The sequence below is a fragment of the Corvus hawaiiensis genome, chromosome 1 (assembly GCF_020740725.1).
Source record: "Corvus hawaiiensis isolate bCorHaw1 chromosome 1, bCorHaw1.pri.cur, whole genome shotgun sequence".
In the NCBI taxonomy this organism is placed as follows: domain Eukaryota; kingdom Metazoa; phylum Chordata; class Aves; order Passeriformes; family Corvidae; genus Corvus; species Corvus hawaiiensis.
In genome coordinates this window covers 97,873,595-97,901,416 of record NC_063213.1, presented here as the reverse complement: position 1 = coordinate 97,901,416, position 27,822 = coordinate 97,873,595, and the positions used below count along the sequence as shown (strand labels likewise).

The window sequence follows — 27,822 nt, the reverse complement described above, 5'->3', positions numbered from 1 at the left end:
AGAGGGGATGGAGGGGAGACGGAGGGGTGCAGGGGAGGATGGAGGGGGAATGGAGGGGTGCAGGGGAGGATGGAGGGGTGCAGGAGGGATGCGGAAGGAATTGAGGGGCGCAGGGGAGGATGTGGGAGGGATGGAGACGTGCAGGAGGGGTGCAGGGGTGCAGGGGGGGTGCAGGAGGGGTGGGACGAACGAGGCACAGGAGATGCTGGGGTGCAGGGAGGGGGGGCAGAGAGGTGGGGAGGGATTGGGGGGTGAAAGGAGGGGAATAGAGTGGAAGGGGGTGAGGGATGGAAATTTTGGAGGAGGGGGTGTGGAGAGAAGGGTGGGAGTGGGGTGAGCTGAGGGCTGAGGCACACTGGGGTTGGATACTGGGGTGCACTGGGTGTTGGGTAATGGGGGGCACCGGCGGGGGGATCCACCATTGATGGATGTCGGGGTGCAGAGGGTGCTGGGGGGGCTGTGACGGGGCTGCAGCACAGCGGGGTGGACATTCGTGGGGGTGCTGGGGTGCGCTGGGTGCGGGTGCACGGGTTACTGGGGTCCACTGGAGATCCCCGTGGGGCCCCCCCGTGTGAGGACCGTGGCCGTTGGGGGCTGTGCCAGGGCTGGGGGTCCCGTATCCCTCTGCCCCCCCACCCCACCTGGCCATGGTGGGAGTCCGGGGATGGCTCTGTCCCCACGGCCGCTGTCGGGGGTGGCTGTAGCCCCCTGTCCCTCACCCTAACATTGCCTCCCGATCCCCCCCCGATTCCCCCATCCCTCTGTCTGCCCTTCCACTGTCCCCCTGTCCCACTCCCCACCCCTCTGTCCGCTCATGCCACCCTTACACCCCGCCAGCCCCCCTGAGTGTCCCCCTCCAGTCCCTCTGTCCCCACACCTGTCCCTCTGTCCCTCTGTGGGGCCGGACACCCGTGTCCATGTCCTGTCCCCTCCGGGAGCCCCCTCAGCGCGGGGTCAAACATTAACCAGAGCTGTGTAGGGGCCAGCTGTCCCTGTCACCCCCCACGATGGCCCCTGTCCCCCCCTCCCCGTCCGAGTGGGCACCTGGCCACAGGTGCTGCGTGGCAGGGTGACATCAGCGGGGGGACAAGGGGATATAAGGGCCAGCACGGCCGTGGCAGCAGTGGCACCAAGGACCCGGAGTGTCAGGCAGCGTCCGCTCGTCTCTCCGTGTCCCCGTGTCCCTGCCCGAGGAAGAAGGTGAGAGGGGACAGGGAGCTGAGGGGGGTGTGAGCAGAGAGCGGGCGTGTGACAAACGGGCGTGTGACAAACGGGCGTGTGACAAACGGGGTGTGCAGGGGACAGCGGCGTGATTGTGCGTGTGAAACGCGTGTGCAGTTGCTCGTGCAAGGCTGGAGGTGTGCAGGGGTGGGACACGGGGTGTGCACACGGGGGCGCGCAGCTGTGTACAGGTGTGAGTGCACAGGTGTGCGCAGGTGTGTGTGACGCGTGTGCGAGCGCACCCCGTGCTGTTCCCATCCGTGTGTGACCCCCGTGTCGCTGTCGCAGCCATGGCCCCGCGCTGGCCGCCGCTGCTGTTGGTGGCCTGCGCTCTGGTGGCGCTGCTGCCGCTGCGGCCCCGCGCGGCCCCGGCGCAGCCCGCGTACCCCGGGGACGACGCGCCCGTGGAGGATCTGCTGCGCTTCTACAACGACCTGCAGCAGTACCTGAATGTGGTCACCCGCCCGCGGTGAGCGGGGCCCCGGGGCTGGCGGTCCTGATGTGCTCCCTATCGCGACATGCTCCCTGTCACAACATGCTGCTCTGCCCATCGTGATGGGCTCCCCATCCCGACGTGCTCCCACCATGATGTGCTTCCCTTCGTGACACGCTCCCCGTCTCAATGCCCTCCCCATCATGGGACGCTCCCTATCGCGACACACTCCCCATCGTGTCCCTCTGTCACACCGCGCGCCCCGTGCCGCTGCCCCCATAACGTGTCCCTGTTGCAGGTACGGGAAGCGGGAGGGCGGGCGAGCGCTGGGCGAGGAGCCCCTCGGCGCCCCGGGGTGCTGAGCCCCAGGTAAGGGATTGGGGGGTGTGGGGACCCCCTGCGTGCTCCCCCCGGCCTCAGTGTCGTCATCGGGGACAACCTGGGGGGAAGGGGAGCTCTGGACGGTGCACGGGGCTGGGGGAATTCAGGGGGAGGCCCTACAGGGTGCAGGTTGGGGGACATGGGACCGGGGGGGTCCGGGGGGTGCTCTGTGGGGAAGGGGACACGGGGCTGGGGGATCCTGTGTGACCCCCCGCTTTTGTTGCAGGGACACCGCCAGGGCCGAGTGGGTGAAGGAGCCCGGGGGCTGCATCCTCCCGCCCCTGCTGCACCCCCGGACCCCCCAGAGCCGGCACCGTGGGGCCGGAACAGACCCCCTCAGCAATAAACCCCCCATGCAGCCACCGCCTGTCCTGCCTCTGCCTGCTCGGGGACACTGGGGACGCTGGGGCTGGGGGGCACCGGGAGTACTGGGGGCACTGGGGGTGTTGTGGACCCTGAGTCTGGGGACCGTGGTGATGTTGGGAACAGAGGGGTTGCTGGTGGCCCTGGGGGTGCTGGGGCCACGGGACACTGGGACTGGGGACACTGGGGACACTGGGCACTGAGAATGTCGGGGGCGCCGGTGCTGGCTGTGCTGGGGACACTGAGGGTGCTGTGACTGGGGACTCTGGGGACACCGAGTGGCGCTGCTGGGGATACTGGGGGTGCTGGCACTGTGGACACGCCTACGCGGCCGTCCCCGTCCCTGGCCCCGTCCGGTCGGTGCCAGTCGCGCGTGTCCCGCAGCTCCGCCGCGATGCCGGCGGCCGCCCCCGCCTCTGTCACGGGTGAGTGTGCACCGGGCGGGGCTTGCACGCGCACACGCGCCTGCGAACACCCCCCGTGCAGGGGCGGCGGGGGGCACAGGGAGCGAGAGCGCGGGGCTGTGGGCGCCGGTCGGGCACGCGCGTGGGCACGGGGCACACCCAGGCCTGGCACACGCGTGTGCAAGGGGGGGCTCGCTCCTGCGGGGGTGGGCGCTGCGCGAGTGGGCGGCCGCCTGCGCGTGTCCGTCCGTGTGCGTGGGTGGGGGCTCGTGTGGGTGTGCGGGTCCGTGTGCGGGGCTGCAGCTGCGGGTGCGCGTGCCTTGCACACGGACGCCGGGCGGCCCCTTTAAATCCGCGCTCCCGCCCCCCCGCCCCACCGCCCCCTTAAAGGGGCCGAGCCCCCGCCGGCCCCCTCCCCACGCCGCGGGACGCTGCGGGGGGGTCCCACCCGTGAGCGGGGTGGGTGTGCAAGCACGGGTGTGCAAGCGCGGGTGAGCGGGCACGGGGGGGCAGCGCACGCGCGGGGCGGGGGCCGCGGGGAGCGCGCCCGCGGGTTTGCACACGAGCGGGAGCGCGCGTGGGGACGCGCGTGGGCGCCCACGGGGGCGCGCGTGCACGGGGGCGCGCCTGTCAGCCTGGGCGCGCACACGCGTGTGCGCCGAGCGGGTGCGCAGCGCTGTTGGGGGGGGGAATGCGCGGGTCCGCGCTCGCGCGCTCAGGTGGTTTGCACGCGTGGGTGCTCGTGTGCGCGTGCACACGCGGGAGATGCGCGTGCACGAGCGGTGCCCGCGCGTGTGAGCTCGCGCCGCGGCCCCCCCGGCCCCCTCCCCGCCGCCGGGTGTGCAAAGCGGCCGGAGCGTGCCCGGTGCACACGCGTGTGCAAGGCGGGGGGCGCGGGGCCGGCGCGGGTGGGGGCCCCACGCGGGGCCGGGGGGTTGCGGGGGGGGCGGCGGTACCCGGATCTGGGGCGGGGGAGCCCGGCCCCGCAGCCATGAGCCGCCCCGGCCGAGGGTCCCCGCCGCCCGCCCCGGCCCCCGCCCGCGACCCCCCGGCACCCCCAGGTACGGGGGGGCTGCGAGGGGCCGGGGTGATGCCACGCGGGGGGTGATGCCGCTCGGGGGGCGGCGTGGGGCGGGGATGCGGTGGGGATGGGATGGGCGGAGGGAGATGGGCTTGGGGGGGTTCGGGTGATGCTGTGGCCCCCCCTCAGATGGGGGGGCTGATGGATGTCCCCCCCTCCGCCCCCCCGGCCTCATCGCGATCGTCCCCCGCCATTGCAGCGCAGCCGCGCAGCCGCTCCCGCCCCCGCGGCCCCGGATGCGGCCCCCCTCAATTGCATCGCCCCCCCCATCGCGCCCCTCATCGCCCCCCCATTGCATCGCTCCCCCTTCCTTCCCCCCCCTTTGCATCGCCCCCTCCCCGCATCACCCCGCTCTTGCAGCCCCCTCCCCTTACACCGCGCTCCGGGGGGCTTTTGACTCCAGGGTGACAATTTGGGGGGGGTCCATCCCCTTGTCCCTCCGGTTGGGAGAGGAGGGGGCATTTCCGTGCTCCCGGAGGACCCCGACACTTGTCCCCGTGATGGGGGGGTTCAGGGGTGGCTGTGACGGGCATGGGGGGGGGCACGAGCACCCCCGGCTGCACTTTCACCCACGTTGCTGCCCCTCCCCCGCCGTGTCCCTCTGTGCGTGTGTCTCGTCCCCCCCGTGCCCCCCCCCAGCCATGCAGCAGGTCCTGGACAACCTGATGGGGTTCCCGGGGACCCCGGGGGTGGCCGACCTTGACCTCATCTTCCTCCGGGGCATCATGGAGAGCCCCATCGTCCGCTCCCTGGCCAAGGTACGGCGGCACGGGGGCCGCGTGTGTCCCCCCCGGGACCCCCGGGACGCGTGGGGGGTGACGCGCGTGTGTGCGCGCGCACGCGGGTGTGGATGGGCGCTTGCACGCGCGCGTGTGCACGGAGGCTCCAGTGTTTCTGTGTGTGCGCGCGTGTCACCTCCGGGGGTCCCTGTCCCCAAAACCCAAGGGTCCCAAATCCCCTCAGTTCCTGGGGGTCCCTAATCCCCCCCAGCACCCCCAGATCCCAAATCCCCTCTACCCCCGGGGGTCCCTAAACTCCCTGGCCCTGAGGGTTCCTAACAACTCTGTTGTCCCTAACCCCAGGTCCCCGGGTCCGTAATCCCATTGGCCCTTTCAAGTGTCCCTAATCCCCCCTTCCCTCCTGAGGTCCCTCATGCCCCCGTCCCTGCATCCGGGGGTCCCTAACCCCCTCCAGGCGTCCTTGCCACGCTGTCCCACCTGGGGGTCCCTGATATCCTCAGCTCCTGGAGGTCCCTAATCCCCCTGGGGATCCCTGATTCCCCCAGCACCTGGGGGTCTCCGCCCTCACCCGCCTGTCCCCGGGGGTCCCCCCCGTGTCCCCAGGCGCACGAGCGGCTGGAGGAGCGGAAGCTGGAGGCAGTGCGCGGGGACAACCTGGCGCTGGTGCAGGAGATCCTGCGGGACATCGGGCGCCTGGCGCGGCCCGACGTGCAGGGAGCGGCGGCGGAGCTGGCCCGGATCCTGCGGGAACCGCACTTCCAGGTGCGTGGGACGCGCCTGGGACCCCTCCTGTGCCGGGGCTGTGGGACACGGGCGGGACCGCCTGTCCTGTGTCAGACGCGTGGCACGCGTGTGCCCGGCGGTGTGCCACGTGCGTGTGCCCGCTGTGTGGGACACACGGGTGACCTCCCCACCCCGCGTGTCCCAGTCGCTGCTGGAGACCCACGACTCGGTGGCTGCCAAGAGTTACGACCCCCCCCCGAGCAGCCCCGGCCCGGAGCCCTCCCTGGGGTCCCAGCCCGTGCCCCCCGACGCCGTGCGCATGGTGGGCATCCGCAAGGCAGCCGGCGAGAATCTGGTGAGGCCGGCCGGGGGGGCTGGGATATTGCGGGGGTCAAGGGGTGCTGCAGGGGGGTGATGGTGATGCTGGGACATTCTGGGGTGCTGGGGCGTTGCGGGGTGCTTGGGGAGTGCTGGGGCATTGCAGGGAGGTGGAGACATTGGCAGCATTATGGAATACTGGGGGCTTTGTGGGGTGATGGAGCATTTTGGGGTGCTGTGGGCATTTTGGGGTGCTGTGGGCATTGCAGGGTACTGGGGGCTTTGTGGGGTGACTGGGAGCATTTTGGGGTGCTGGGGTCATAGCGGGCTGTCTGTTGGGTGCCGGGCGGGTGTCACGGGTGCTGCGGTCTGTCCCCGCCGGGGGCTGAGCGGGGCTGTCCCCTCAGGGGGTGACGTTCCGGGTTGAGCGGGGGGAGCTGGTCATCGCCCGCATCCTGCACGGGGGGATGGTGGCCCAGCAGGGGCTGCTGCACGTGGGGGACGTGATCCGCGAGGTGAATGGGCGCGAGGTGGGCAGCGACCCGCGGGCGCTGCAGGACAGCCTGCGCCACGCCAGCGGCAGCGTCGTGCTCAAGATCCTGCCCAGCTACCAGGAGCCGCACCCGCCCCGCCAGGTACCGCGCCCCACCCCGCATCCCACCCCTCATCCAACCCCGCATCCCATCCTGCATCCCGCTCTTCATCCGGCCCTGCCTCCCGCCCCGCCAGGTACCGCGCCCCGCATCCTGCCCCGCATCCCGCACTCACCGCCCTACCCACAGCTCCCCCTGCCCTGTTGCCCCCCCGCTCTGTGTCCCCATCCCCGTGTCGTCCCACGAGCCCCTGTCCCCCTGTCCGTGCCATGTGCCCCTTGGCTGGTGGGACCCCCGTGTGTCCCCCCCCGTGCCCTCTCTGCCGGGCACTGGTGCTCCCTGCCCTGCCACCGTCCCCGTCTCCACACAGGACCTGGGCGCCGGCTGGCAAAGGGTGCCCTGTGCTGCCTCTCCCCACCCCGTGCCAGCCACCCCCGTCTCCGAGGGGACAAAGCAGCGCTGTCCCCGCGTGGGCTGTCCCCGCGAGGGCTGTCCCCACGCTGCCCCGCCGCCGCCAGTGCCGTGTCCCGTGTGCCACACGGGCGTGTGCCCCTGCACGTCCCCATGTGCGCCATCGCGGGCGCGGCGCTGGCGGCGCTGGGCACCCTCGTGTGCCTGTCCGTGGCCGTGGGGCTGTGCCTGGGGGTCGCCGTGGTGGTCGCGTGGGGCGCGGCGGCGGCGGCCGGGGCCCTCTGTGTGTGCGCCGGGGCCGTGCGGGCCTGGCTGCGCCGGGCGCGGGGAGGACACCCCGGCGGGGGGGGGCTCCTAGCGGGGGCACACGCGTGTGACACGGGTCCCGCGTGTCCCCCCGCACGCTGGGGACACTGAGGCACGGGGCGGCGGCACAGGCGGGGCGGAGGGGGGATCCCGGGCGTGCGGGGGTCCTCTCTGCTGACCCCACCGGTCCCCAGGTGTTTGTCAAGTGTCACTTCGACTACGACCCGGCCACCGACAGCCTCATCCCCTGCAAGGAGGCCGGGCTCAAGTTCATGGCCGGGGACCTGCTGCAGATCGTCAACCAGGATGACCCCAACTGGTGGCAGGTTAGGGGGGACCTAGAGGGGCGTTCTGGGGGGGGTCGTGGCACTTTGACCCCCTCCGGGGCCATGGAGATTGAGGGGGTGTTGAGGCTGGGAGGTTCTGGGGGAGATCAAGGGGTCCCTGTGGGCTTGGGGTGTGCGTGGGAGAATCCCTGCAAGTGGGGGGTCTCTGGAGCTTGGGGGGTGTCCCTGGAGCTGGGGGGGCTACGTGGGAACTGGGGAAATCCCTGGAGCAGGGGAGGGTCCCTGTGTGGATTGGGGGATCCCTGAAAGCTGGGGGATTTCCTGGAGCAGGGGAGGTTCCTTGTGGAGCTTGGGGGGCCCCCGGAGCTGGGGGTGTTCCCTGTGGGGTCGGAGGGGTCTCTGGAGCTCAGGGGGATCCCCGTGGGGCTGAGGGGTCCCCACGCGTGGCTCTGTGCCCCCAGGCGTGCCACGTGGAGGGCGGCAGTGCGGGGCTGGTGCCCAGCCAGCTGCTGGAGGAGAAGCGCAAGGCCTTCGTCAAGCGGGACGGGGAGGTGGCCCCCACATCGGGTACGGGGACATCGGCCTGGCCGCGGGGGACACGGCCCTGTGTCCCGCGGGGGACACAGGCGGGTCCCCTGTGCCCTGTGACAGTTCCCAGGGTGATGTCCCCCATGGCCCTGCCCTTGCGGAAGGTCCCAGCTCCCCTGCCCCTGTCCCCGTGCCACGGCGCTGTCCCTGTCCCCAGCTCAGCCAGCCCCTTGCCCTCGCAGGGGCCCTGTGTGGCAGCCTCAGCGGGAAGAGGAAGAAGAGGATGATGTACCTGACGACCAAGAACGCCGGTGAGTGCCCCAGGGCATTCCCGCGGGGAGGCGGGGGTGGCACCCGCTGGGACAGGGTGTCCTGGGGTCCCCAGGGAGGGGTGCCAGCTCTGTCGCTCGCCCAGAGTTCGACCGGCACGAGCTGCTGATCTACGAGGAGGTGGCGCGGATGCCGCCGTTCCGCCGGAAAACGCTGGTGCTGATCGGGGCTCAGGGCGTGGGGCGCCGCAGCCTCAAGAACAAGCTCATCATGTCCGACCAGGCGCGCTACGGCACCACCATCCCCTGTGAGCGTCCCTGTCCCCGCCGGCATCATCCCTGTCCCCTGCCAACATCATCCCTGCCCCCTGCCAACATCCCCGTCCCCTGAGCATCGCGGTCCCCTGCGACCACTCCTGTCCCCTGAGAGCATTCCTGTCCCCTGCGACCACTCCTGTCCCCTGAGAGCATTCCTGTCCCCTGATGGCCTCCCTGTCCCTGCGATCATCCTTGTCCCCCGCCAGCGTCCTTGTCCCTGCCAGCGTCCCTATCCTCGCCAGCATTTCCGCCCCTGCGGCCATCCCTGTCCCCTGTGGTCATCCCCGTCAGCATCCGGGTCTCCCGTGATCGTCCCCGGGACGGGACTCCGGGCGGGCGGGCGGGTGTCACTCAGGTCGCCCCCGCTGCAGACACGTCCCGGAAGCCGAAGGAGAGCGAGCGGGACGGGCAGGGCTATCGCTTCGTGTCGCGGGGCGAGATGGAGGCCGACATCAAGGCGGGGCGGTACCTGGAGCACGGCGAGTACGAGGGGAACCTGTACGGCACCAGGATCGACTCCATCCGCGCCGTGGTGGAGGCGGGCAAGATGTGCATCCTGGACGTCAACCCGCAGGTTGGGGACACGGCGAGGGGGACAGCGACAGCCCGGACCCCCCCCGGCCGCGGGGCTGAGCTCTGTCCCCCCCGCCCAGGCCGTGAAGGTGCTGAGAACGGCGGAGTTCGTGCCCTACGTGGTGTTCATCGAAGCCCCCGGCCCCGAGAGGCTGCGAGCCATGAACCGGGCGGCCCTGGAGAGCGGCGTGGCCACCAAACAGCTGACGGTGGGGGCCCGGGGGGGCCCGGGGGGACGGGGAAACTGAGACAGGTTTGGGGAGCAGGAGGAGGACACAGCCCGCGATGGGTGTCCCCCTCCCATCCCCGTGGAGTGATGGGGAAACTGAGGCAGGTTTTGGGGTGCAGGAGGCGGACGCCCAGCGCACGGTGGAGGAGAGCAGCCGCATCCAGCGCGGGTACGGGCACTACTTCGACCTCAGCCTGACCAACGACGACCTGGAGCGCACCTTCGGGCGGCTGCGGGAGGCCATGGACCACCTGCGCGTGCAGCCCCAGTGGGTCCCCGTCACCTGGGTCTATTAGGGACCCCCAAACCCTCCCCTCAACCCCCCCAGCTCACCCAGGAGGCCTGGGGGGGTGCGAAGGGGGGTTGTGTCTCACCCACCGGTGTGATGAGCTCACCGTGCTCAGCCCCGCGGGGGCCGGGGGGGGCTTTCTGCAGGCCCCCCCGAACCTGACTCCTCTGTCCCCCCTACACCACCCCAAATTTTCGGGGGGGGCAGAAGCAGCCAGTGGGGTTCCATGGGGGGCACAGCCCCCACACAGCTGAGTCACTGCCAGAACCTCGCCCCCTCCCCGAATTACCCCAGGGGGCTCTGCCCCCCCACCACGTGGGGGACGTGGGGAAAACGGGGTCCCCCCGTCCCTTGCAGCCCCCTGACTCAGTTTCCCCGTGGGGAAGCCCCCCCTGTCCCAGGTGGGGACCCCCAGGATTGGGGATGGGGAGATGCAGGGTTTTGGGGGGTCACACCCAGAAGCTGCCGTGGCCCGGCCACAACCCCCCCGCGGGGACCCCCTTCTCCCCTTGCCAGGGTGGGGGTCCCTCACTGTCCCTTGTGTCCCCTGTCACCCCTTCCTAGGTAGCAATAACCCCCTCCCCACGCCCTGTAATTAACCCTTAATTAACCCTTAATTGGCCTTGTAATTAACCCAGTGGGGGGCTGTGGCTGGGGACTCGCTGGGGGTGTCTGGGGTGGCGACATGGGGTGTCCCCAAGGGACAGGGACACAGGGGTGCAGGGTGTGCCCCGTGTCTCTCCTGCCCCGGGTCCCCCCCTGGGCCCCCCCAGTCCCTGCCCCCAGTTTCTCCTTTTTGGTACTTTGCTGTGAATTTTATTAAAGGAGAGAAAAATGGGTTTGTCCCTTGTGGTGAATGCGGGGGGGGGGGGGGGGGGGAGCTGGGGGCTGGTGTCACCTGTGTCAGCTGTGTCACACCCTCCGCCTCACCCCCAGCCCTGTCCCGCCGGGTGCTGATGGTTTTTTATCTACAAACCGCCGTTTCCCACCAGTTTGGGGCTGGGAGGGCGTTGGGAGGGCTGGGGGGTGTGAGTGAGTGAGTGAGTGAGTGAGTGAGTGTGTCACACGTGTGTCACCTTGCACACACGCAGGGGGCCCTTCCTTGGTGCTGCCGGGAGGGGTCAGCAGAGCTGCAGGCACCGGGGGGGGCTGTGGGCGTGCAAGGGGATGTGTAGGCGTGCAAGGGGGTGTGTGGGCGTGCAAGGGTGTGTGTGGGTGTGTGTGGGTGTGTATGGGTGTGCAAGGGGGTTCGCACGGCCTGTGGGTGTGCCCGTGTGTGTGCGGCACCCGGCATACCAGAGGCACACACGTCCACACCTTGTGCACACACGCGTGCGCTTCCCACGGGCTGCCATGGCCGTGGGGTGTCCTCGGACGTCACAGGGTGCCATGGGGTGCCATGGGGTGGCATAGGAGCCATAGGATGCTGTAGGGTGCCATGTCCGTGCATGCAATGTCCGTGGGTGCTGTGTCCTCGCAGTGCCGTGTCCGTGTGGTGCCGTGTCCTTGCAGTGCCGTGTCCATGGGTGCCGTATCCGTGGGTGCAGTGTCAGTGTGGTGCCGTGTCCGTGGGTGCCGTGTCCGCGTGGTGCCGTGTCCCTGGGTGCTGTGCCGGGCAGCTCTGTGTCTTTAAGCAGCGCTGTCTCTACAGCCTCTGCGTTGGCCCATCCATAATCCCCGTGTCCCTAAGCTGCTGTGGCTATAAGGTCTGGGGCAGAACACATCGGGCTGTGCCGCGTCCGTGCCGCGTCCGTGCCGTGTCCGTGCTGTGTCCGTGCCGTGTCTGTACAGAGCCGCACGTGGTGACAGCCATGTGGCCCGCGCTGCTGCTGCTGGTGGCCCTGGCCGTGCTGGCCCTGGGCCGGGTGGCCCATCGGCTGCTGGCCCCATCTGGCAACCCATTTGCAGGACCACCCCTGGAGCCACCGCAGCCACTGGTGACTGACCAACGCACCCGGGACAGGGTCCTGAAGCGGGGTGAGTGTCTGTCCTGTGTCTGTGTGTCCATGTGCCCGTCCGTCCTGTGGAATACTGGTTATGCAGGGCTCAGTGTCTCCTGCCGGTCACTGTCACACGGGTGTGCACAGGGTTCAGTGTCCAGCGCGTGCCGGACCAGCTGGATGCCGTGGTCATCGGCAGTGGCGTGGGGGGCCTGGCGGTGGCCGCCACCCTGGCCAAGGCGGGCCGGCGGGTGCTGGTGCTGGAGCAGCACGACCAGGCCGGGGGGTGCTGCCACACCTTCGAGCAGCACGGCATCGAGTTCGACGTGGGTAAGGACACCCTGACCCCTGTCACTCCCTGTCACCTCCCGTCACAGCCTGTCCCCACAGCCCCACTGTGAACCCGCTGCCAGCCCTGGTGTGTGCAGTGCATGTGTGCCATGTCCGTGCCGTGTCTGTGCCTTGTCCCTGCCATGTCCCTGCCATGTCCCTGCCGTGTCCCTGCCGTGCCCCTGCCATGCCAAGATCCCATCCCACCCCTGCCCCTCAGTGTGACCAACACCAGACAAAGCCAAACCCTGCCCTCCCCGGCTGCTCCTGCCACATGTCCGTGTGATGTCCCCCGTGTCCCCCTGCCGTGTCCCCTGTCCCCGTCCTGCAGGCATCCACTACGTGGGGCAGCTGCACGAGGGGAGCCTCCTGCGGGTGCTCCTGGACCAGCTGACGGACGGGCAGCTCTGCTGGCACCGCCTGCCTGACCCCTACGATGAGGTGACCCTGGGACCCCAGCGCTACCAGCTGCGCTCCGGCAAGGTGGCCTTTGTCACCGCGCTGGAGGAGCAGTTCCCCGCTGAGAAGGCGGCCATCAGGGAGTTCATGAAGCTCTCCAAGGTGCGGCCCTGGGGTCACAGCAGTGACAGTCCTGAGGACGCGGTGGTGGCCAGGCAGGGCGGTGTTGGTGGTGGCACATGGTGATGTCGCACAGGTGGCCTTGCGGCGCGTGGTGCTGCTGGCCGTGCTCAAGCAGTCCCCACGCTGATGAAGGTGGTGACAGTGACACTGTGGCTGTCTCGCAGGTGGCCTCGCGGCACGTGGCACTGCTGGCCGTGCTGAAGCTGTCCCCGCGCTGGCTCGTCGCCCTCCTGCTCCGCTTGGGCCTCCTGCCCCGCCTGTCCCCCGTGTTCCGCATGGCCACCACCAGCCACAGCCAGGCCGTGGCCCAGCTCACCTCTGACCCCGACCTGCGTGCCCTGCTCGGCTACCTCTTCTACGGTCAGGGGCTGTCGCGATAGGGACGGACTGTTGCGATAGGGAGGGCACCACGGAGGAGGAGGAGGAGGAGGAGAGGGGTACTGCAGTGGCGGAGGTTGTGTCATGACGGGGGGGGTGTCACGATCACGGTATGGGCAGTGCTCTGTCGGGACTGTATCGTGGTGGGAAGGGCCGTGTCGCGATAGAGGAGGGCCACGTTACACTGGGGGAGGGCTGTGTCGCAATAAGGGAGGGCGATATCGTGATGAGGACCACCATGTCGCGACACGGGAGGGCTGCCCCGCCCTGCAGCGCGGGCCAGCCGTGCCCGTGTCCCCCCTGTCGCCGCAGGCACGGCCCCGCGGGACTCGAGCTTCTTGGTGAACGCGCTGATGGTTCACCACTACCAGCGCGGGGCCTGGTACCCGCGGGGGGGGGCGAGCGAGGTCGCCTTCCACGCCGTGCCCGTCATCGAGCGCGCCGGGGGGGCCGTGCTCGTGCGCGCCCCCGTCACGCGCGTGCTCGTCAGCGCCGCCGGCACCGCCGTGGGTGAGCGCCGGGACCCCCCCGAGGGATGGGGACGCGGTGGCAGCGCCCCGCGTGTCCCCTGATCCCCCCACCCCCGCCTCGGTCCCCAGGGGTGGCGGTGCGGGCGGGGCCCGCGGAGGAGGAGCTGGAGATCCGCGCCCCCATCGTCATCTCCGACGCCGGGGTCTTCAACACCTTCGGGAAGCTGCTGCCCCGCCACGTCCGCAGCCACCCCGGTATCGCGGCACTGTGTCCCCGGGGCCGTCGTGTCCTCTGTGTCCCTGGCATCCCCACAGCTCCATCATTCCTGACAGCCCCGTCAGGGCCGGGTGTCACCCCCCGTGTCCCCTGCACAGGCAGGGCCGGGTGTCACCCCCCGTGTCCCCTGCACAGGCAGGGCCGGGTGTCACCCCCGTGTCTCCTGCACAGGCAGGGCCGGGTGTCACCGCCGTGTCCCCGCAGGTGTCCGCTCCCTCCTGGACATGGTGCGGCCGGGCATGGGCTCCTTCCTGGTGTTCGTGGGGCTGCGGGGCAGCGCGGCCGAGCTGGGCCTGCCCCCCACCAACTTCTGGATCTACCCCCACAACGACCTGGACGTCATGTGAGGGGTCCTGGCACGCCGGGGGGGGGGCACGGTGGGTAGGTGGGGGCACGGTGGGGCATCGCATCCCTGTTTTCCCACAGGATGACCCAGTACGCTGCCCTGAGCCGCGATGACGTCCCCGAGAACCTGGCCATGATGTTCATCACCTTCCCCGCCGCCAAGGACCCCACGTACGAGCAGCGGCACCCAGGTACCGCTCCAGAGGGATCCCCGTGTCTCCCCAGGTCCCCTTTGCGGGCTCAGAGGCTCCCCAGTCCCACCGGCACGGGATGGGCACTGCCACCGTCACCCCCACGGGGGTGTCACCGACTGTCCCCGCCCCGCAGGCAAGTCCTGCATGACCATCCTGACCATGGCACGGTACGAGTGGTTCGAGGAGTGGGCCGGGAGCCGCCCCCGGCACCGCGGCCCCGAATACCAGCGGTACAAGATGGACATCGCCCAGCGGCTGCTGGAGCGGGCCCTGCTCCGCTTCCCGCACCTGCGGGACAAGGTGCCCCACAGGATGGGCTGGGGTGTACCTCAGGGTCGGGGTGCCCCAGGGGGGTCCGCCCGTGCCCCCCGTGCCCCCTGTGACCCCGGCATGCCCCGACGCCCCGTCCCGTGCAGGTGGAGTTCGTGGAGGCGGCGTCCCCACTCACCAACCAGCACTACCTGGGGGCTGCGCGGGGGGAGATGTACGGCACCGAGCACGACCTGCTCCGCTTCAGCCCCGCCGTGGTGGCCGCCCTGAGACCCGACACGCCCGTGAGGAACCTCTACCTGACAGGTGAGTGTCCCCGTGTCCCTCTGTCCTGCTGTCCCCATGACCAGCTCCGAGCTGTGGATGGTGGCCCCAGGGACTCCCTGCAGTGGGTGGTGTCCCCTCATTGTCGTGGCCTCGTTCCCCATGGCGGTGGCTCTGTTCCGCCCCGGGGGTGGCTGTGTGCTCCCCAGGGGTGTCCCTGTCCCACGGCGGCTGTCCCCAGGGCAGGATGTGTTCTCCTGTGGGCTGGCGGGGGCCGTGCACGGGGGGCTGCTCTGCGCCTCGGCCATCCTGGGCCGCCTGCTCTACCTGGACCTGCTGCTCCTCAAGAGGAAAATCAAGCGGCGCCAGGGCCGGCACACGGCGTGAGGGGACAGCGGGGCTGGGGGCAGCGGGCCTTGGGGACACCTGTCCTCGGGGATGGCCCCGGGCTGGGAGTGGCTCCCAGCTCAATAAATCACGACGTCCCACCGGCCTGCACCTGTCTTTGGGGAGGGGATGGAGATGGGGATAGGGGCTGGAACAGGAACGGGGACAGGGGTGGGATGGGAATAGGGATAGGGGTGAGACTGGAATGGAGAGAGGGTTGGGATGATGGATGGAGGCTGGGATGGGGACTGGGATGGGATGGACACAGTGATGGGCACAGGGAGCACCCACAGCTGGGGGTGAATGTGGGGTGCAGAACCCCCGTTAAACTTCCCCCCTTCTCCCTCTGTCGTCCCTGAGCCTCCCCAGCCCCCGCAAACCAGCAGAGCCTAGAATACACTTTTAAATATAATAAATAGGGGAATTCCCAGTGGGATGGCTCGGGGCGGGGGACATGGGCCCAGGCCATCTGGGTGGTCCCGAAGGGTCCATGTCCCCCTGAGTGAAGGGGAGAGTTGTCACCAACTGTCCTTGGAGGAGGTCACCTCTAGGTCCGGGTGGTCAAGGGGGGCTGAGCTGTGGGCATGTGGCCACATTCGGGGCACGGCCCCTGGGGCAGGGGGTACAGGAAGGGCTTCGCTGTCACCTGAGGAGAGGGGGGAGTCAGTGTGGGGGGACATGTGGCCGCCCCAGGGGGTTCCCCACGGAGGGGGGGTGTCCCCCTTTGTGGGCAAGGCAGCCCAGCACCCCATAACCCCAGCACCCAGCAACCCCCACCCGCAGCCCCAGCGCCCCACATCCCATCACCCACAACCCCACACCCCACCCCGACCCCCATTCCGGGCTCAGCCCAGCCCCCCCCGCTGGGCGGGACCCACCTCGCTGTAGGGCGGGGGCTCCAGCCCCACGGGAATGGCCCCACTGGGCAGACTGGGCAGCGTGGGCATCAGGGTCAGCGGGGGCGGCACGGGGCCCTGGGGATCTCTGGAGGGCGAGGCGGGCATGGGGCCCTGCGGGCTCCTGTAGGCGGGGGGGGGCACGGGGTCCTGGCAGAGCTTGCGGAAGAGGTGGAAGATGAGGAGGAGGAAGGTGATGGCTATGAAGGTGATGACGATGATGAAGAACATGGCCCTGGGGACACCAAGAGGTGCGTGCTGGGGGCTGGCATGTCCCCCCGCCCGGCACCCCGCGGTGTCTGCCCCCCCCAGCCCTGTCCCCAACACCCGCAGAGCTCCCGGGGTCTCTCCATGTCCCCATCCCGCCGCCCCCATCCCCAGGGACCCCTCCCGGGCATGGGCCCCTGGCCCCCCGCCAACGAACCAGGTGTCCCCCCGCACTGCCGCGTCACCTCCGTGCCACAGCCGCACTCTGGACCCGGGGGCACCCCACTGCCCGCGCCCAGCACCCCACACCCGCCGCCCTTTGCACCCTCCCTGCCCCACTGTGGACCTTGCCCTGGGTGGGGGGGGCTCGGGACACCCCGCGGTGGGGCAGTTTGGGGTGATTTGGGGCACTTTGGAGACTTTTTAAAGGGTGGAACCGTGCCAAGGGGTGCTGGCAGTTCGCTGAGAGCCACCCCCAAACTGGGGGAGGATGAGAGGGTGGCCTGGGTGGCGCAGAGCGTGCTCAGGGTGACACAAGGGGTACTCGGGGTGGCACAGAGGGTGCTCGGGGCGGCACAGAGGGTGCTCGGGGTGGCACAGAGGGTGCTCAGGGCGGCACAGAGGACCCCTGGCCCTGCTGGGAGTTGTGCCCGGGCCCAGGGGAGGGCGAGGAGCCGGCGGCGAGGCCGAAGGAGCAGGATCCCCCCGTGGGTGTGAAGAGCCGCGGGCTCAGCACCGTAAGCTCCCAAATCTCATCAGCGCTCTCAGCCCCGCGCCGGGGTTGATCCGGGGGTGATCTGGGGGGCGAGCCGGGGGGTGATCCAGGGGTGCCCCACACCGTGCCCCCGGCCCCGCGGCAGCGGGTGACAAAGCGGGTGAGTGGCCCAAGGGCAGGCGAGGAGGCGGTGGCAGAGGGGACAAGGCTGGTGAGGGCCAAGGGTTTGGGAGGAGGAGTTGGAGCCACGGAGGGTCGGGGGAATCGGGCCGCGGGATGCCCTAAGCAGGATCATCCCCCTAAGGGGTTTAGGGCTGCCCGGGGCACCGGGGCTTGGCCGCACGGGTCAGGCAGCTCCAGCCGCGTAATTGGCTCAAGGACTTAGCGAAGGATTTGCCACCATATGTCCCTGGTGGGGACCCCCCAGAATCGGCCTCCTGGTGAGGCAGAGCCCCCCCTCGAGCAGGCGAGGCCCCCCTCGGTCCCGGCTGAATTGAGTTTGCCGGGTCTCTGCTGCCGGACACGGGGCTCCTTCACTCCCGGGACCGGGTGCTGCCCCTGAGCCCAGCCCGGGGCGCTGGGTGGGTGCTCCCCCGTGTCCCCCAGGGGGTGAGAGGGCGCCCGGGGCTCCGTTTGGGATCCTGATTCCACACCAGCCGCGGGAAGGGTGGAATTGAATCCCGGCTGGAGGCAGAAATATCTGCGGCGCCAGGTGAGGGCTGGGGGCCGAACCGAGCGGGAACGGGAACGGGAACGGGAACGGGAACGGGGGTGCACACACCTGGACACACACATGGACACAATGGACACGCACGGACACACACATGGACACACAGGGACACACACACGGACACACACGGACACACATGGACACACATGGACACACGCCTGGACACACGCGTGGACACACGCATGGACACAATGAACACAAACACGGACACACACATGGACACACATGGACACACGCCTGGACACACGCGTGGACACACGCATGGACACAATGAACACAAACACGGACACACACATGGACACACATGGACACACGGACACACACATGGACACACGGACACACACATGGACACGCACTCATGCCCTGGCACACGGACCCTGTGCCTGCAGGGATGGCTGTGCCAACCCCGTGCCCGCTGCCAAGGCTGCCACGGTGCCACCAGCCCCGGCGCAGGGACAAGCGCCATCCCCAGCCGTGTCCCCAGGTGACCCCGTCTCGCCGCTCTCCCGTTTCCCAGGCCAGGGCGGCGTCCCGGGAGGGGACACACGGGACAGCCGGGCACCGGTGCCACCCGAGCACAGCCGATCCGGGGTGGGACGCGCCGCTGTCACCGCCAAATCCTCGTCGCGGCGCGAGGCAGGGAGGACCCCGGGTCCCGCGCTGCCCCCGCCCGCTCCGGGCTGCCTTGGCCGCGCTGCCGGCGCTCGCAGACACGCGGTTGCGTAAGTGGCGGTGACGGGGGCCCCCCAAAAACGTGACAACGGGCGGTGGCTGCGGCGGGAGCCCCGTGGCGGGGCGGGGCCGGTGCCCCGCAGGCGCTCCCGGTGTGCCTCAGTTTCCCTGCGAGGGCGGGGGCCGGGATGCCCCGTGCGGATGGAGGTGCCCAGCCGTGTGTCCGTGTCCCCTCCCCAGGGCCGCTCGGGCCATGGTGTGTGCACACACACGGTCCGTGCTCTCTGCCCTGTGCACACACGCGTGTGCAACCGTGTCCAGGTGTGCACAGGCACGCACACACCGAGATCCCCACACGGACCTCTGCGATGCTTCAGAGGGGACCCCATGTGTCCCCCTGTCCCCATCCCCACACCCCATCCAGGCCACCGTTCCTCCGGCCCCCTACCCGCCCCCGCCTGGCCCCGTGTCCCCCTTCCCCACCGCGGCCCCTCTCCCCTCCCTCGGCCCAGCCTTTTCCCTTCCAGCTCCCTGTTTGAAGCTATTTTTTCCACAGCTCCTGCCAAGAGCCGCTAATGAGAAACAAACGGGCTCCTCGGCCGCGGCTGCTCCCGGCCCACACACCTCCGGCCGAGGGGCTGGGGCTGCACCTCCCGGTGCCCTCCTGGCAGCGGCCCCGGGCACCTGCATCCTCCCCATCTGGCACCGGCACCGGGCATCTGCATCGCGCCCATCTGGCACCTCCGTCCTCGCCGTCAGCACCGTCCCTGAGCACCTCCATCCTCCCTGTCCGGCACCGTCCCTGGGCATCTCCATCCACCGGCGTGCCACCATCGCCGGGTGTCTCTGTCCTGCCCATGTGCCACCATCCCTGAGCATCTTAACTGTCCCCATGTGTAACCATCGCAGGGTGTCACCAACCTCCCCATCCAGCACCATCCCTGGGCATCTCCACCCTGCCCACCCAGCATCTCCCATGGGCACCTCTGTCCTGTCCACGTGCCACTGTCCCTGGGCATCACTGTGCTGCCCAAGTGCCACCATCCCTGGGCATCTCATCCTCTTCACTTGTCACCATCTCAGGGCATTTCCATCCTGCTACCATCCCTGGGGTCTCCACCCTGCTGCAGGGCAGGGCTGGGCCAAGGCCAGGCGCCACCAGCATCCCAGCACCTCCGTGTCCCCTGTTCCCCGGTGTCCCGTGCCCGTGACCAGGCGGGGTGCCAGAGAGGTGCCGGGGGCGGGGTGGAGCGAGGTGTGAGGGAGTCCCGAGCTGTCCCCCCGCCGGGTCCCCCGGTCCCCCGCCTGCCCCGGGCTCAGCCGGGGCCGCAGCCAAGCCCGTGCTGTTCCAGTTGGCCCCGGCCCGGCCCCAGTTATCGGCCGGTCACATTTTCCACTGAGCCATGTTTGTGTTTGAGCAGCGCCGGGAGGAGGGGAGGGAACTGGAGAAGGGCAGGGACCCCCCGATTCTCACCGCGGGGAGGGGGCCAGGGTGGGGGAAAGGTTTGTGGAGGAGGAGATGGGAGAGGGATTCCGGCCCGGGGAGAGAGGGCTGGCCAGGGATGGGATTGGTACCGAGGGTGAGAGCAGCACCCGGGAACGGGAGCATGGAGCGGGGCGAGCTCAGCGCCTGGAGACGGAGCGGTACCCAGGGACGGGGACATCACCGGGCTCGAAGGGACAACAGCGGGGTGGGAGCAGCATCCGGGAACGGGAGCGTTACCCGGGGATGGAAATCACAGGGACACAGAGCCGGCAGCGCTTGGGTTGAACATTCCCTCATCCCACCCCTGAGGCTCCCGGGACAGCGACGGCCGAGCCAACCCCACGTCAGGAGACGCCCCCTCCTCATGCCCAGGGTGTGGGGAGCAAACCCGCCTGTCTGGGGCTCCCCCGGGCCCCGGGGCCGGGCAGGTTCCTCGAGCGAGCGCGCCTCGGCCAGGCCGTGCCGGAGGGACGTCACGGGGCCGGATCCTCGCCCTGCTTCCTCGAAGGAGCCGCCGCTGCCGCTGCCAGGGTGACGCTGGCGGCTCGGGGCTGACCTGCTTTCTCTCCTCCAGCCCTCTCCCGCTCCGGCATCCCTCCGGCATCCCTCCGGCCGGGCTCGGCCCCGCTGCGCCGCCAGCGCCGACGGCTTCCTGCGGAGGCGGAGGAATTTGGCTCCCGGCCGCGGGGCTGGAGCCGGACACCGCCGGCAGCGCGGCCACCCGGCACCGCTGCGGGACAGCCGGCGTCCCACCGGCACTGGGACCGGGAACGGGAACGGGCTCCGGGTGCCACCGCGGCCATGGCGGCGTCGGGTGGGGTCGAGGTGTCCCTTGGGGGTCTGTCCCTGAGAGCACACGCGTGACACCGGCGTGTGGCTGCACACGCAGGGGCTGCACATGCCTGACACACCTTTGCACATGCAGGAGTCACACCCACGGGGCTGCACCCGACTTGTGTGGGGGTGGAGAAGGGACAGAGGACCAGAGGGATGTGGGATAAATAAGTAAAAAGGGTGTAAGTAGTCAGAGGGGTGGGTGGTGGGATGGGTGAATAGAGGGATGGATGGATGGATGGATGGATGGATGGATGGATGGATGGATGATGGATGGAGGGAGGGATGGAGGGATGGATGGAGGGAAGGATGGAGGGAGGGATGGAGGGATGGAGGGATGGATGGAGGGATGGATGGATGGATGGATGGATGGATGGATGGATGGAGGGACGGATGGATGGAGGGATGACAGGTTACATGAGAGAAGGGACAGGCAGGCAGCTGGCGCAGGGGACAGCGACATGGCCAAGGGACGCTTCATGGTGTGACAGCATCAGCCCCTAAAAGCCTTGAGTTTTATCCAGGTGTCAGTGGTGTCCCGAAGCCCTTGGGGGTGGCACTCAGCGTGTCCCCATGGCACAGCCCCGTGTGCCGGGCCTGCCGGTGCCCACGGGATGCGCTGTGCCCACGGGCAGGGGTGGGGGACGCGCCTTTTCCTGGCCCTGACCTACCCAGGCTCGGGCGCGGCTGCCCCGGCGTGTCCTGCCCTCGGCACCGCCTGTGCCAGCACCGGGCAGGGCACGGGGGCTCTGGCGGTGACACCGCTGGGGTGCAGCCCCGCAGTGCCGGCCCTGGCACGGCTCCCAGCGCTGCCCGCGGTGTGTCCCCAAGGGCTGCCAGAGGCACATCCCAGCCCTGCCTGTGGCACAGTGCGGCACGTCCCTGTTCTGTCCCACAGCACAGTGTCCCCAGCCCTGTCCATGGCACAGCGTGGCTTGTCCCCAGCCCTGCCCAGGGCCCAGCCCTTCCTGTGGCACAGCGTGGCACATCCCAGGCCTGCCGGTGGCACTATCCGCAGCCCTGCCCATGGCACAGCGTGGCACGTCCCCGCCTTGCCAGTGGCGGTGCCCCCAGCCCTGCCCGGTCCCCTGCCAGCCCCTCGGGCCGCTGTCCGGGCGGGTGGTCCCTGAGCTGAGCCCCCCCCCGGGGTGAGCAGGGTGGGGCCCGGCCCGGCACAAGGCGGGGGATCCCCCGCGGCCCCCCGGCCCCCCCAGCTCCCGGCACGGCTCCCGGGCCCCCCTCCCGCTGCCGACGTGGAGGCTGTGCCGGAGACGTGTCAGGGGTGGGGTGGGAGCCAAGGGCATCGCCTGCGCCTGCCCCACGATTCGGCAGAGCCGCCCCGCCAAGGGAGGGGCAGCGGCCGGAGGAATGTCCCGGCACCGGCCGGGTCCCCGCGGGCCGCCACCGCCGCTGTCCCCGTGTGGGGGGGTCACGGCCGCTCCCCGCGGGGCTCCCCCGTGGGGCGGGGAGGGATGGGGAGCGGGAGCCCCCCTTGGCCCCCCTGCTGCCTCTCCCGGGGTCTGTGCGGGCACCGCGGGGGGGTCCCCGGCCCCGCCCGTGACGTGGGGACACCGTGGACACCCCCGGCCCCGCCGTGCCTCAGTTTCCCCTCACACGTGTGCAGGGCCAGGGACGAGCCCGGCGGGTGTGGGTGGCGGGGTTTTTTTTGGAAGGGGGGCAGGGAAGACTTTTAAAGTTTTTTGGCTTTGCCCCAGTTTCATCGCTCCGAAAACCTTTTGTTGGGGGGCCACGCCCCCTCTCGAGCAGGCCACGCCCACGCGGTCACGCCACGCCCCTTTCGCCCCAATTCCCCCCCTTCCAGCCCCCCCCCCCCCCCCCCCCCCCCGCTCTATTTCCACGACGGTCGAATCCCGCTGCCAAAGGGACGTGGCGGGGGGGGACACCGTGGGGATGGGGAGGATACCGTGGGAATGGGGGGCACATGGAAAGGATGAGGGGACCCCACCAGAAATGGGGATCCGGTGCAGATGGGGGGACGCTGTGGGGATCGGGGGACACTGCAGGAATGTGGGACATCCCATCAGGAATGGGGCCCCCGTGGGGACGGGGGCATAACGGTGGCGCTGGGGGAGCCCCGTCAGTTTGGGGGATTCCGTGGGGCTGGGGGGGAGCCGGGAGGGACGGGGGGACACTCCCAGGCTGTGAGGGAAGAGTTAACCCCCCCGGCTGTGCCGGTCCCATCCCCTGGCAGGGAACTGGGATGAACTGGGGGAGCAGGCAGGGAGGGCCGGGAGGAAGGTGCTGACGTGGGGCCGGGGAGAAGGAGGAGGAGGAGGAGGCGGAAGAGCTGGAGCTGGAGCATCGCTGCTGCTGGGCCGAGCTCCAGCTGGAGGGACCCTCGCTGAGGGGGCACCAGCCCCGCGCCCCCTGCCCGGCCCCAGCTCTTCCTGGGCTCAGGCCCCCACCCGAGAGCCCCTCAACCCAACAACCCCAACCCCCCAAATACCCCAATCCATGAACCCCAACCACCCAAATACCCCAACCAACCCCAACCACCAATCCCCCAACCCCAACAACTGAGAGCCCCAACTCAAAACGCCCAATAACCCAAATACCCCAACCCATGAACCCCAACCACGTCCAACCCACCGACCCAGATACCCCAACCCAACACCCCTAAACCCCAAACTCCAAATACTCTACCCCAAGTAACCGCCCAGCCCAAACAGCCCCAGGAACCCGAGGACCCCAACCCAACCCATCGACCCCAAGCACCAACCCAAGCACCCAAACCACCTGAGGACCCCACCCCGACAGCTCCTCCCACCAACCCAAATACCCCAACCCCAATCCAGGAGCCCCAGCCAAGGCCTGGCTCCCCGCTGGCAGTCAGGCCCCCCTCAACCCGGCAGCTTTTGGGGGGAGGTTGGTGCCGGTTCAGCCCTTTGGGATCCAGGGGACGCTCCACAGCTCTGCCCCCACCCAAAGCCACCAAACCTTCACCCTCTCCCCCCTGCGGGGCTCTTGGGGTTTTCAGCCCCTTGCACCAAGGTTTTGGGGTACAGCCCTCCCCAAGGGGACCCCCGGGACCCCCCCTGCCTCGCGGGGGCGGCGATGGGGGCGGCGGAGGGTGCGAGGCGGGTGCTGGCAGCACCACGGCGCGGCCACGTGGCACCGGAGCCACCGTCCCCGCCGGGCTGCGGGCGCCGGTCCAGCCACGGCCGATGAGGTCACCGGGAGAGCTCCCAGCCAGGCTCCGGAGCCGCCGGCAGCGCGGGAGCGCTCGCGTTCCCATTCCTGTCCCCAGCCCCAGCCTCTCCTCGTGCCCATCCCTGTGCCCATCCCGTCTTCAGCACTGTCCCCATCCCTGTCCCACCGCACCTCATGCCCCTCCCTGTCTCCATCCCTGTCCCCATCCCCACAAGGAATGAGCCCAGCACATCCCGGGGATGTTTTTCCTGGGGTTCAGGGATGAGGAATTCCCTCCCCGGGGGACTTTGGGGTGCCCGAGATGCCCCCACATCCCCCCAGGCTCACGGCCCGGCCGGGGTCGGGCTGGGGAGCATCGCCCCCTCCCTGGATTGCCCTCGGGCGGGGGTGGGGGCAGCGAATTCTTCAATGAAACTGAGGAGGAGGAGGAGAAGGGAAAGAAAAAAAAAAAAAAAAAGGAGGAATAAAAAGGGGAAAAAAAAGGAAAAAAAAGGGAGTCGGGAACGGAAAATGTTCGGCGTGGAGCTCGTCCCTCAGAGTTTCCATCCCGGCTCTGCGAGCCCAGGCGGTGGGGCCTGGGCTGGGCAGCTGCTCCCGGCCTGGGACACCCTCCAGAGCCCCCCGACACCCAAACCCCCCCCAGCCACCCCCAGCTCTGCTCCAGACCCAGGTCCTGGGGTGAGGGGGTGCAGGGGGGGGATGAGCCCCCCAGGAGGGGCCCAGCCCCTGGGAGGGGTCACACCCTGACTCCCCATCCCGCGGGACCCATCCCAGGCTGCCGAGCAGAACCAGGTCCCCTCCTCAGCCCGGGGGTCCTGGGTGGGGACACGACCACCCCGCTGCAGCCCCCCGGGCCGGCGGTGCCCCCGCCGAGGGAGGAGCAGCGTTGGCATCCCGGAGGCCAATTTAAGCAATTTTCCCTGGAAATAGCCGGGAGTCGCGGCCGTGATTACGGGGTTCTGCCCTGACGCCGCAATTGAGGGCGCCCAGGGCCGGAGGCCACCAGGAATAGCCGGGGCGGTGCCGGGCTGCGGCCGCGGAGGGGGAAACTGAGGCACCGCGTCGCCCACCACGTCCCCATGGGGAGGTGACAAGTGGGGGGGGGTCGCGTGGATCGGGTCTGAGCAGGGGGGGTCTCGAGAAACCCCCCCCCCCAAAAGGGGCTTCCTGATGGTGGCACGGTGGGTTTGGGGGGACACCGCGCTCCCTTGGGGACATCAGCGTGGGGACCCCCCCTCTGTGGGGTCAAACACCTGCGTGTCACCCCCCGGCAGGACACCGCCCTCACCCTCACCGGGACGGCCACCAAGGGAGGGGGGGGGACACGCCCCAGTGGGGTCCTGTGCGTGCGGGATGGGGAGGGGGCGCCGGGGGGGACACAGGGCCCGGGAGCGGCTCCCGGGGCTGCCGAGGGAAGCGCGGGGGGAGAAAAAAGGGAATTAATCCGATCCATGTGTCCGGGCTGCCGGGGGGAGTTAACTCGCTCCAGATGCCGCTGTCTGCTCCAGCTCCTCGGCAAACAAACCCCGCGCCCTCCCCCCAAACCCCCCCGCACCCCCTTTTTCCGTCCGTCCTACCCAAAAGGAGTGGGGGGGCTTCCCCCCTTCATCCTCGCCCCCCACCCTCGGGGCGACCCCTGGCCCGGAGGTGGCCAAAGGGTTTTTGGGGCACCCGCCGGCTTTTTGGGGCATCCATAAACTTTTGGGGCACCCATAAACTTTTGGGGCACCCACTGCATTTTTGGGCATCCCTCAGCTTTTTGGCGCGACAGCTAATTTTTTGGGGTGATCCCCCAGTTTTTGGGGTGATGGCCAAGTTTTTGGGGTGGCCCCCATCTTTTTGGGGTGGCCGCCTCCATTCCCACCCCTTGGGCCACATGCCCAGTTTGCACCAGTAAAAACCAGTCTGGAACATGCGGGAAAAGCTCTGGGATTCCCCCAAAAGCTGAGGGGGGGGCTGAGTAGGGCACCCCCGTCCCCGACACCCCCAAGGAACGGGAGGGTCCCGGGTAGGTGCCCCCGCCCCGAGCACCCAAAATCCTGCAGGAGCCCAGGCCTGCGCTCAGCGTCTCCCATCCCGTTTCTGAGGATCCTAATGACTTTTCCAGCCTTTTTTTTTTCATCATCTTCTTCTTCTTCTTTATTATTTTTTTTAATTCAAAGTGGGAATTCTTCCCTTTTCCCAGCCCCCAACCCCTTGTCCCGCATTCCTGGGGCGGGCGGCCGGGGGTTGATGAGGTGGCATCATCCCGTCCTTCCCCCCTTTTTCTTTTTTTCCCCTCCCTCTCCATATATACATAAAAAAAAAAAAAAAAAAGGAAAAAAAACACCCAGGCCGATGACATTCTTTTCTTTTCTGTCATGCTGCAAAAATTAAAGACACATCTTCAGCCTGGAGCCCGGCCAGGGCTTTTCGAGTCGCCAGGGCAGGATTGGAGGAGGCTTCGCCTGCAACGTGTCTCGGATGCATGGATACAGGGCTGGAGAATGGAATCGGGGTGGAGAGTGGAATCGGGGCTGGATATGGGGCTGGGGACAGGGCTGGGACACCGGCGTGGGCACACGTGTGACCCCCCCAGCCCTCCTCCAGCGTGTTTTATTTAATATTTAAATTTAATGGCAAGAAAACAAAATCTCCCGGTGGCACCAAGGGGGGGTGACGTGTCCTGTGTCCCCCCCTCCCCGTTATTTCCTTGTTAAATTGCAGCATGGATTTGGGGTTTTCCTGGGGGAAAATCAAAGAATGTCTTAGTGGGTTCACTCTGCAGTGCTCCCAGTGCTCCCAGTATTCCCAGTATTCTCAGTATTCCACTGAGCCTCTGAGTGGGCAGCACAGTGGCAGGAGGGACTAGCGGAGTGCTCCCAGTATTCCCAGTATTCCCAGTCTTGCACTGATCCTCAGCACGGTGGCGGGAGGGCAGGCAGAGGTGTGAGGGCTGAGCCCAGCTATCCCAGCGCTCCCAGAATTCCCGGAATTCCAACCAGACTGAGAGCCCTCAGCGCAGTGGCGAGAGGGACAAGCAGAGTGCTCCCAGTGCTCCCAGTGCTCCCAGTGCTCCCAGTACTCCAATGAGCCTTAATCCCAGCGACAGGGTGGACAGAGGCTGAGTAAGCCCAGTTTGCCCAGTTCTCCCAGTATTCCCAGTAATCCAATGAAGTTCCAAGCCCTCAGTACCCTGCTGGGGGGGACGAATGGAGGTGTGAAGGCTGAGCCCAGTGTTCCCAGTTCTCCCAGTATTCCCAGCATTCCAATGAGCCTTTAAGCCCTCAGCACAGTGGTGGGGAACAGAGTGAGCCCAGTGTTCCCAGTACTCCCAGTATTCCACCAAGCCTTCAATCCCTCAGCACAGTGACAGGAGGGACAAGCAGAGCGCTCCCAGTACTCCCAGTGCTCCCAGTGCTCCCAGTATTCCCAGTATCCCGTGAGCCCACAGCCCCTCAGCACAGCGTGGGGGGCACAAGGGCTGAACCCACCTTTTCTCTCCCCCCCAGCCCCATTTCCCACCCCATTCCCTAAAAAGCCCCCCTGGAAAGCGGGAGTTCCCCCTCCCGCGGGTGCCACATTGGCCGTGTCCCTCCCCGCTCCGCTCCCGAGCTCCCGGCCCTGGTACAGACGTGGATTTTTTTGGCTGTAATTACACCCTCCCCAAATTGCACGGTAGGTTGTGGATCATTGTCCAGGAGCTTTTGCTTTTTCCAACCAACGTGGCTCCTTCAAATGTGGAAACGGCCATGGAGCCGTGCCAGGGGGGGAGCGAGGGGAGCGAGAGCAGCGAGGGAAAGGAAGGGAAAAGAGGGAAAGAAAGGGCTAAAACCATGAAGTGAGTGGGTTTGGGGGAGGGGTTTGGGGTGTCTGTGGTTCTTGGAGGGGCTGCAGGGTTGGGGTCCCTCAGGGGATGCTCTTGGGGACTGTCCAAGGGATGCTCTGGGGACGGGTGGCCTTGGCCCTGCACCGTGCTGGGGTTTGGTCCGCTGGAGGAGGGTTCCCGTGGGGAGCCGTGGGCGGGTTTTTGGGGTGCCCCAGATGCAGGGTGGCTGTTTGGGGGGGGGGGGGGGGCGGATTCCAGGGCCTTGCTGCAGCTCCTGGCGTCGCGTGGCACCGAGGTCCCCAAAACGCCACATGCCACATCGTCTGCCCCCACCCACCCAGCCCTGCCGAACCTCCGAGTGTGGAAAACCCCCCAAAAATCACAACCCCCGCCAAAACC

The 27,822-nt window shown here is 68.6% G+C and overlaps 4 protein-coding genes across 6 annotated transcripts; 3 read left to right on the top strand and 1 right to left on the bottom strand.

The window, feature by feature from the left end:
- Positions 1 to 1,485: 1,485 nt before the first annotated feature.
- LOC125333850 (pancreatic hormone-like) lies at positions 1,486 to 2,390 on the top strand. Its single transcript, XM_048320118.1, has 3 exons — positions 1,486 to 1,690; positions 1,953 to 2,023; positions 2,262 to 2,390. Exons 1-2 carry the CDS (start codon positions 1,512 to 1,514, stop codon positions 2,014 to 2,016), a joined length of 243 nt encoding a protein of 80 aa, XP_048176075.1. The 5' UTR covers positions 1,486 to 1,511; the 3' UTR covers positions 2,017 to 2,023; positions 2,262 to 2,390.
- A 329-nt stretch (positions 2,391 to 2,719) lies between these two features.
- On the top strand, positions 2,720 to 10,304 carry MPP2 (MAGUK p55 scaffold protein 2). 3 transcript variants are annotated; one of them, XM_048319740.1, is made up of 12 exons: positions 2,720 to 2,823; positions 4,523 to 4,641; positions 5,227 to 5,385; positions 5,552 to 5,701; positions 6,072 to 6,299; positions 7,169 to 7,300; positions 7,723 to 7,828; positions 8,032 to 8,100; positions 8,205 to 8,366; positions 8,748 to 8,950; positions 9,030 to 9,158; positions 9,298 to 10,304. In XM_048319740.1, exons 1-12 carry the CDS (start codon positions 2,793 to 2,795, stop codon positions 9,472 to 9,474), a joined length of 1,665 nt encoding a protein of 554 aa, XP_048175697.1. In that variant the 5' UTR covers positions 2,720 to 2,792; the 3' UTR covers positions 9,475 to 10,304. The 3 variants fall into 3 exon arrangements, with proteins under 3 accessions (XP_048175697.1, XP_048175706.1, XP_048175689.1); XM_048319749.1 differs by lacking the exon at positions 2,720 to 2,823 and adding an exon at positions 3,190 to 3,293; XM_048319732.1 differs by lacking the exon at positions 2,720 to 2,823 and adding an exon at positions 3,843 to 3,863.
- An 877-nt stretch (positions 10,305 to 11,181) lies between these two features.
- LOC125333650 (all-trans-retinol 13,14-reductase-like) lies at positions 11,182 to 15,005 on the top strand. The gene is made up of 11 exons (XM_048319722.1): positions 11,182 to 11,444; positions 11,555 to 11,737; positions 12,069 to 12,298; positions 12,484 to 12,679; positions 13,010 to 13,207; positions 13,297 to 13,422; positions 13,649 to 13,787; positions 13,871 to 13,980; positions 14,117 to 14,283; positions 14,400 to 14,559; positions 14,759 to 15,005. Exons 1-11 carry the CDS (start codon positions 11,279 to 11,281, stop codon positions 14,902 to 14,904), a joined length of 1,821 nt encoding a protein of 606 aa, XP_048175679.1. The 5' UTR covers positions 11,182 to 11,278; the 3' UTR covers positions 14,905 to 15,005.
- A 294-nt stretch (positions 15,006 to 15,299) lies between these two features.
- Positions 15,300 to 20,256, bottom strand: LOC125333834 (basic salivary proline-rich protein 1-like). Its single transcript, XM_048320093.1, has 3 exons — positions 20,167 to 20,256; positions 15,783 to 16,035; positions 15,300 to 15,550 (listed from the first exon to the last, which is right to left on the bottom strand). Exons 2-3 carry the CDS (start codon positions 16,029 to 16,031, stop codon positions 15,452 to 15,454), a joined length of 348 nt encoding a protein of 115 aa, XP_048176050.1. The 5' UTR covers positions 16,032 to 16,035; positions 20,167 to 20,256; the 3' UTR covers positions 15,300 to 15,451.
- Between the last annotated feature and the right edge of the window lie 7,566 nt (positions 20,257 to 27,822).

Bases quoted from the DNA above. Each gene is read 5' to 3' on its own strand.
- LOC125333850 (XM_048320118.1), top strand. From the start codon at position 1,512: ATGGCCCCGCGCTGGCCGCCGCTGCTGTTGGTGGCCTGCGCTCTGGTG. The intron at 1,691-1,952 runs GTGAGCGGGGCC...TCCCTGTTGCAG, and splicing joins AATGTGGTCACCCGCCCGCG to GTACGGGAAGCGGGAGGGCG.
- MPP2 (XM_048319740.1), top strand. From the start codon at position 2,793: ATGCCGGCGGCCGCCCCCGCCTCTGTCACGG. The intron at 7,829-8,031 runs GTACGGGGACAT...TTGCCCTCGCAG, and splicing joins GGAGGTGGCCCCCACATCGG to GGGCCCTGTGTGGCAGCCTC. The intron at 8,367-8,747 runs GTGAGCGTCCCT...CCCCCGCTGCAG, and splicing joins CTACGGCACCACCATCCCCT to ACACGTCCCGGAAGCCGAAG.
- LOC125333650 (XM_048319722.1), top strand. From the start codon at position 11,279: ATGTGGCCCGCGCTGCTGCTGCTGGTGGCCCTGGCCGTGCTGGCCCTG. The intron at 13,208-13,296 runs GTGAGCGCCGGG...CTCGGTCCCCAG, and splicing joins CGCCGCCGGCACCGCCGTGG to GGGTGGCGGTGCGGGCGGGG. The intron at 14,560-14,758 runs GTGAGTGTCCCC...GGCTGTCCCCAG, and splicing joins GAGGAACCTCTACCTGACAG to GGCAGGATGTGTTCTCCTGT.
- LOC125333834 (XM_048320093.1), bottom strand. From the start codon at position 16,031: ATGTTCTTCATCATCGTCATCACCTTCATAGCCATCACCTTCCTCCTC. The intron at 15,551-15,782 runs GTGGGTCCCGCC...CCCTCTCCTCAG, and splicing joins AGCCCCCGCCCTACAGCGAG to GTGACAGCGAAGCCCTTCCT.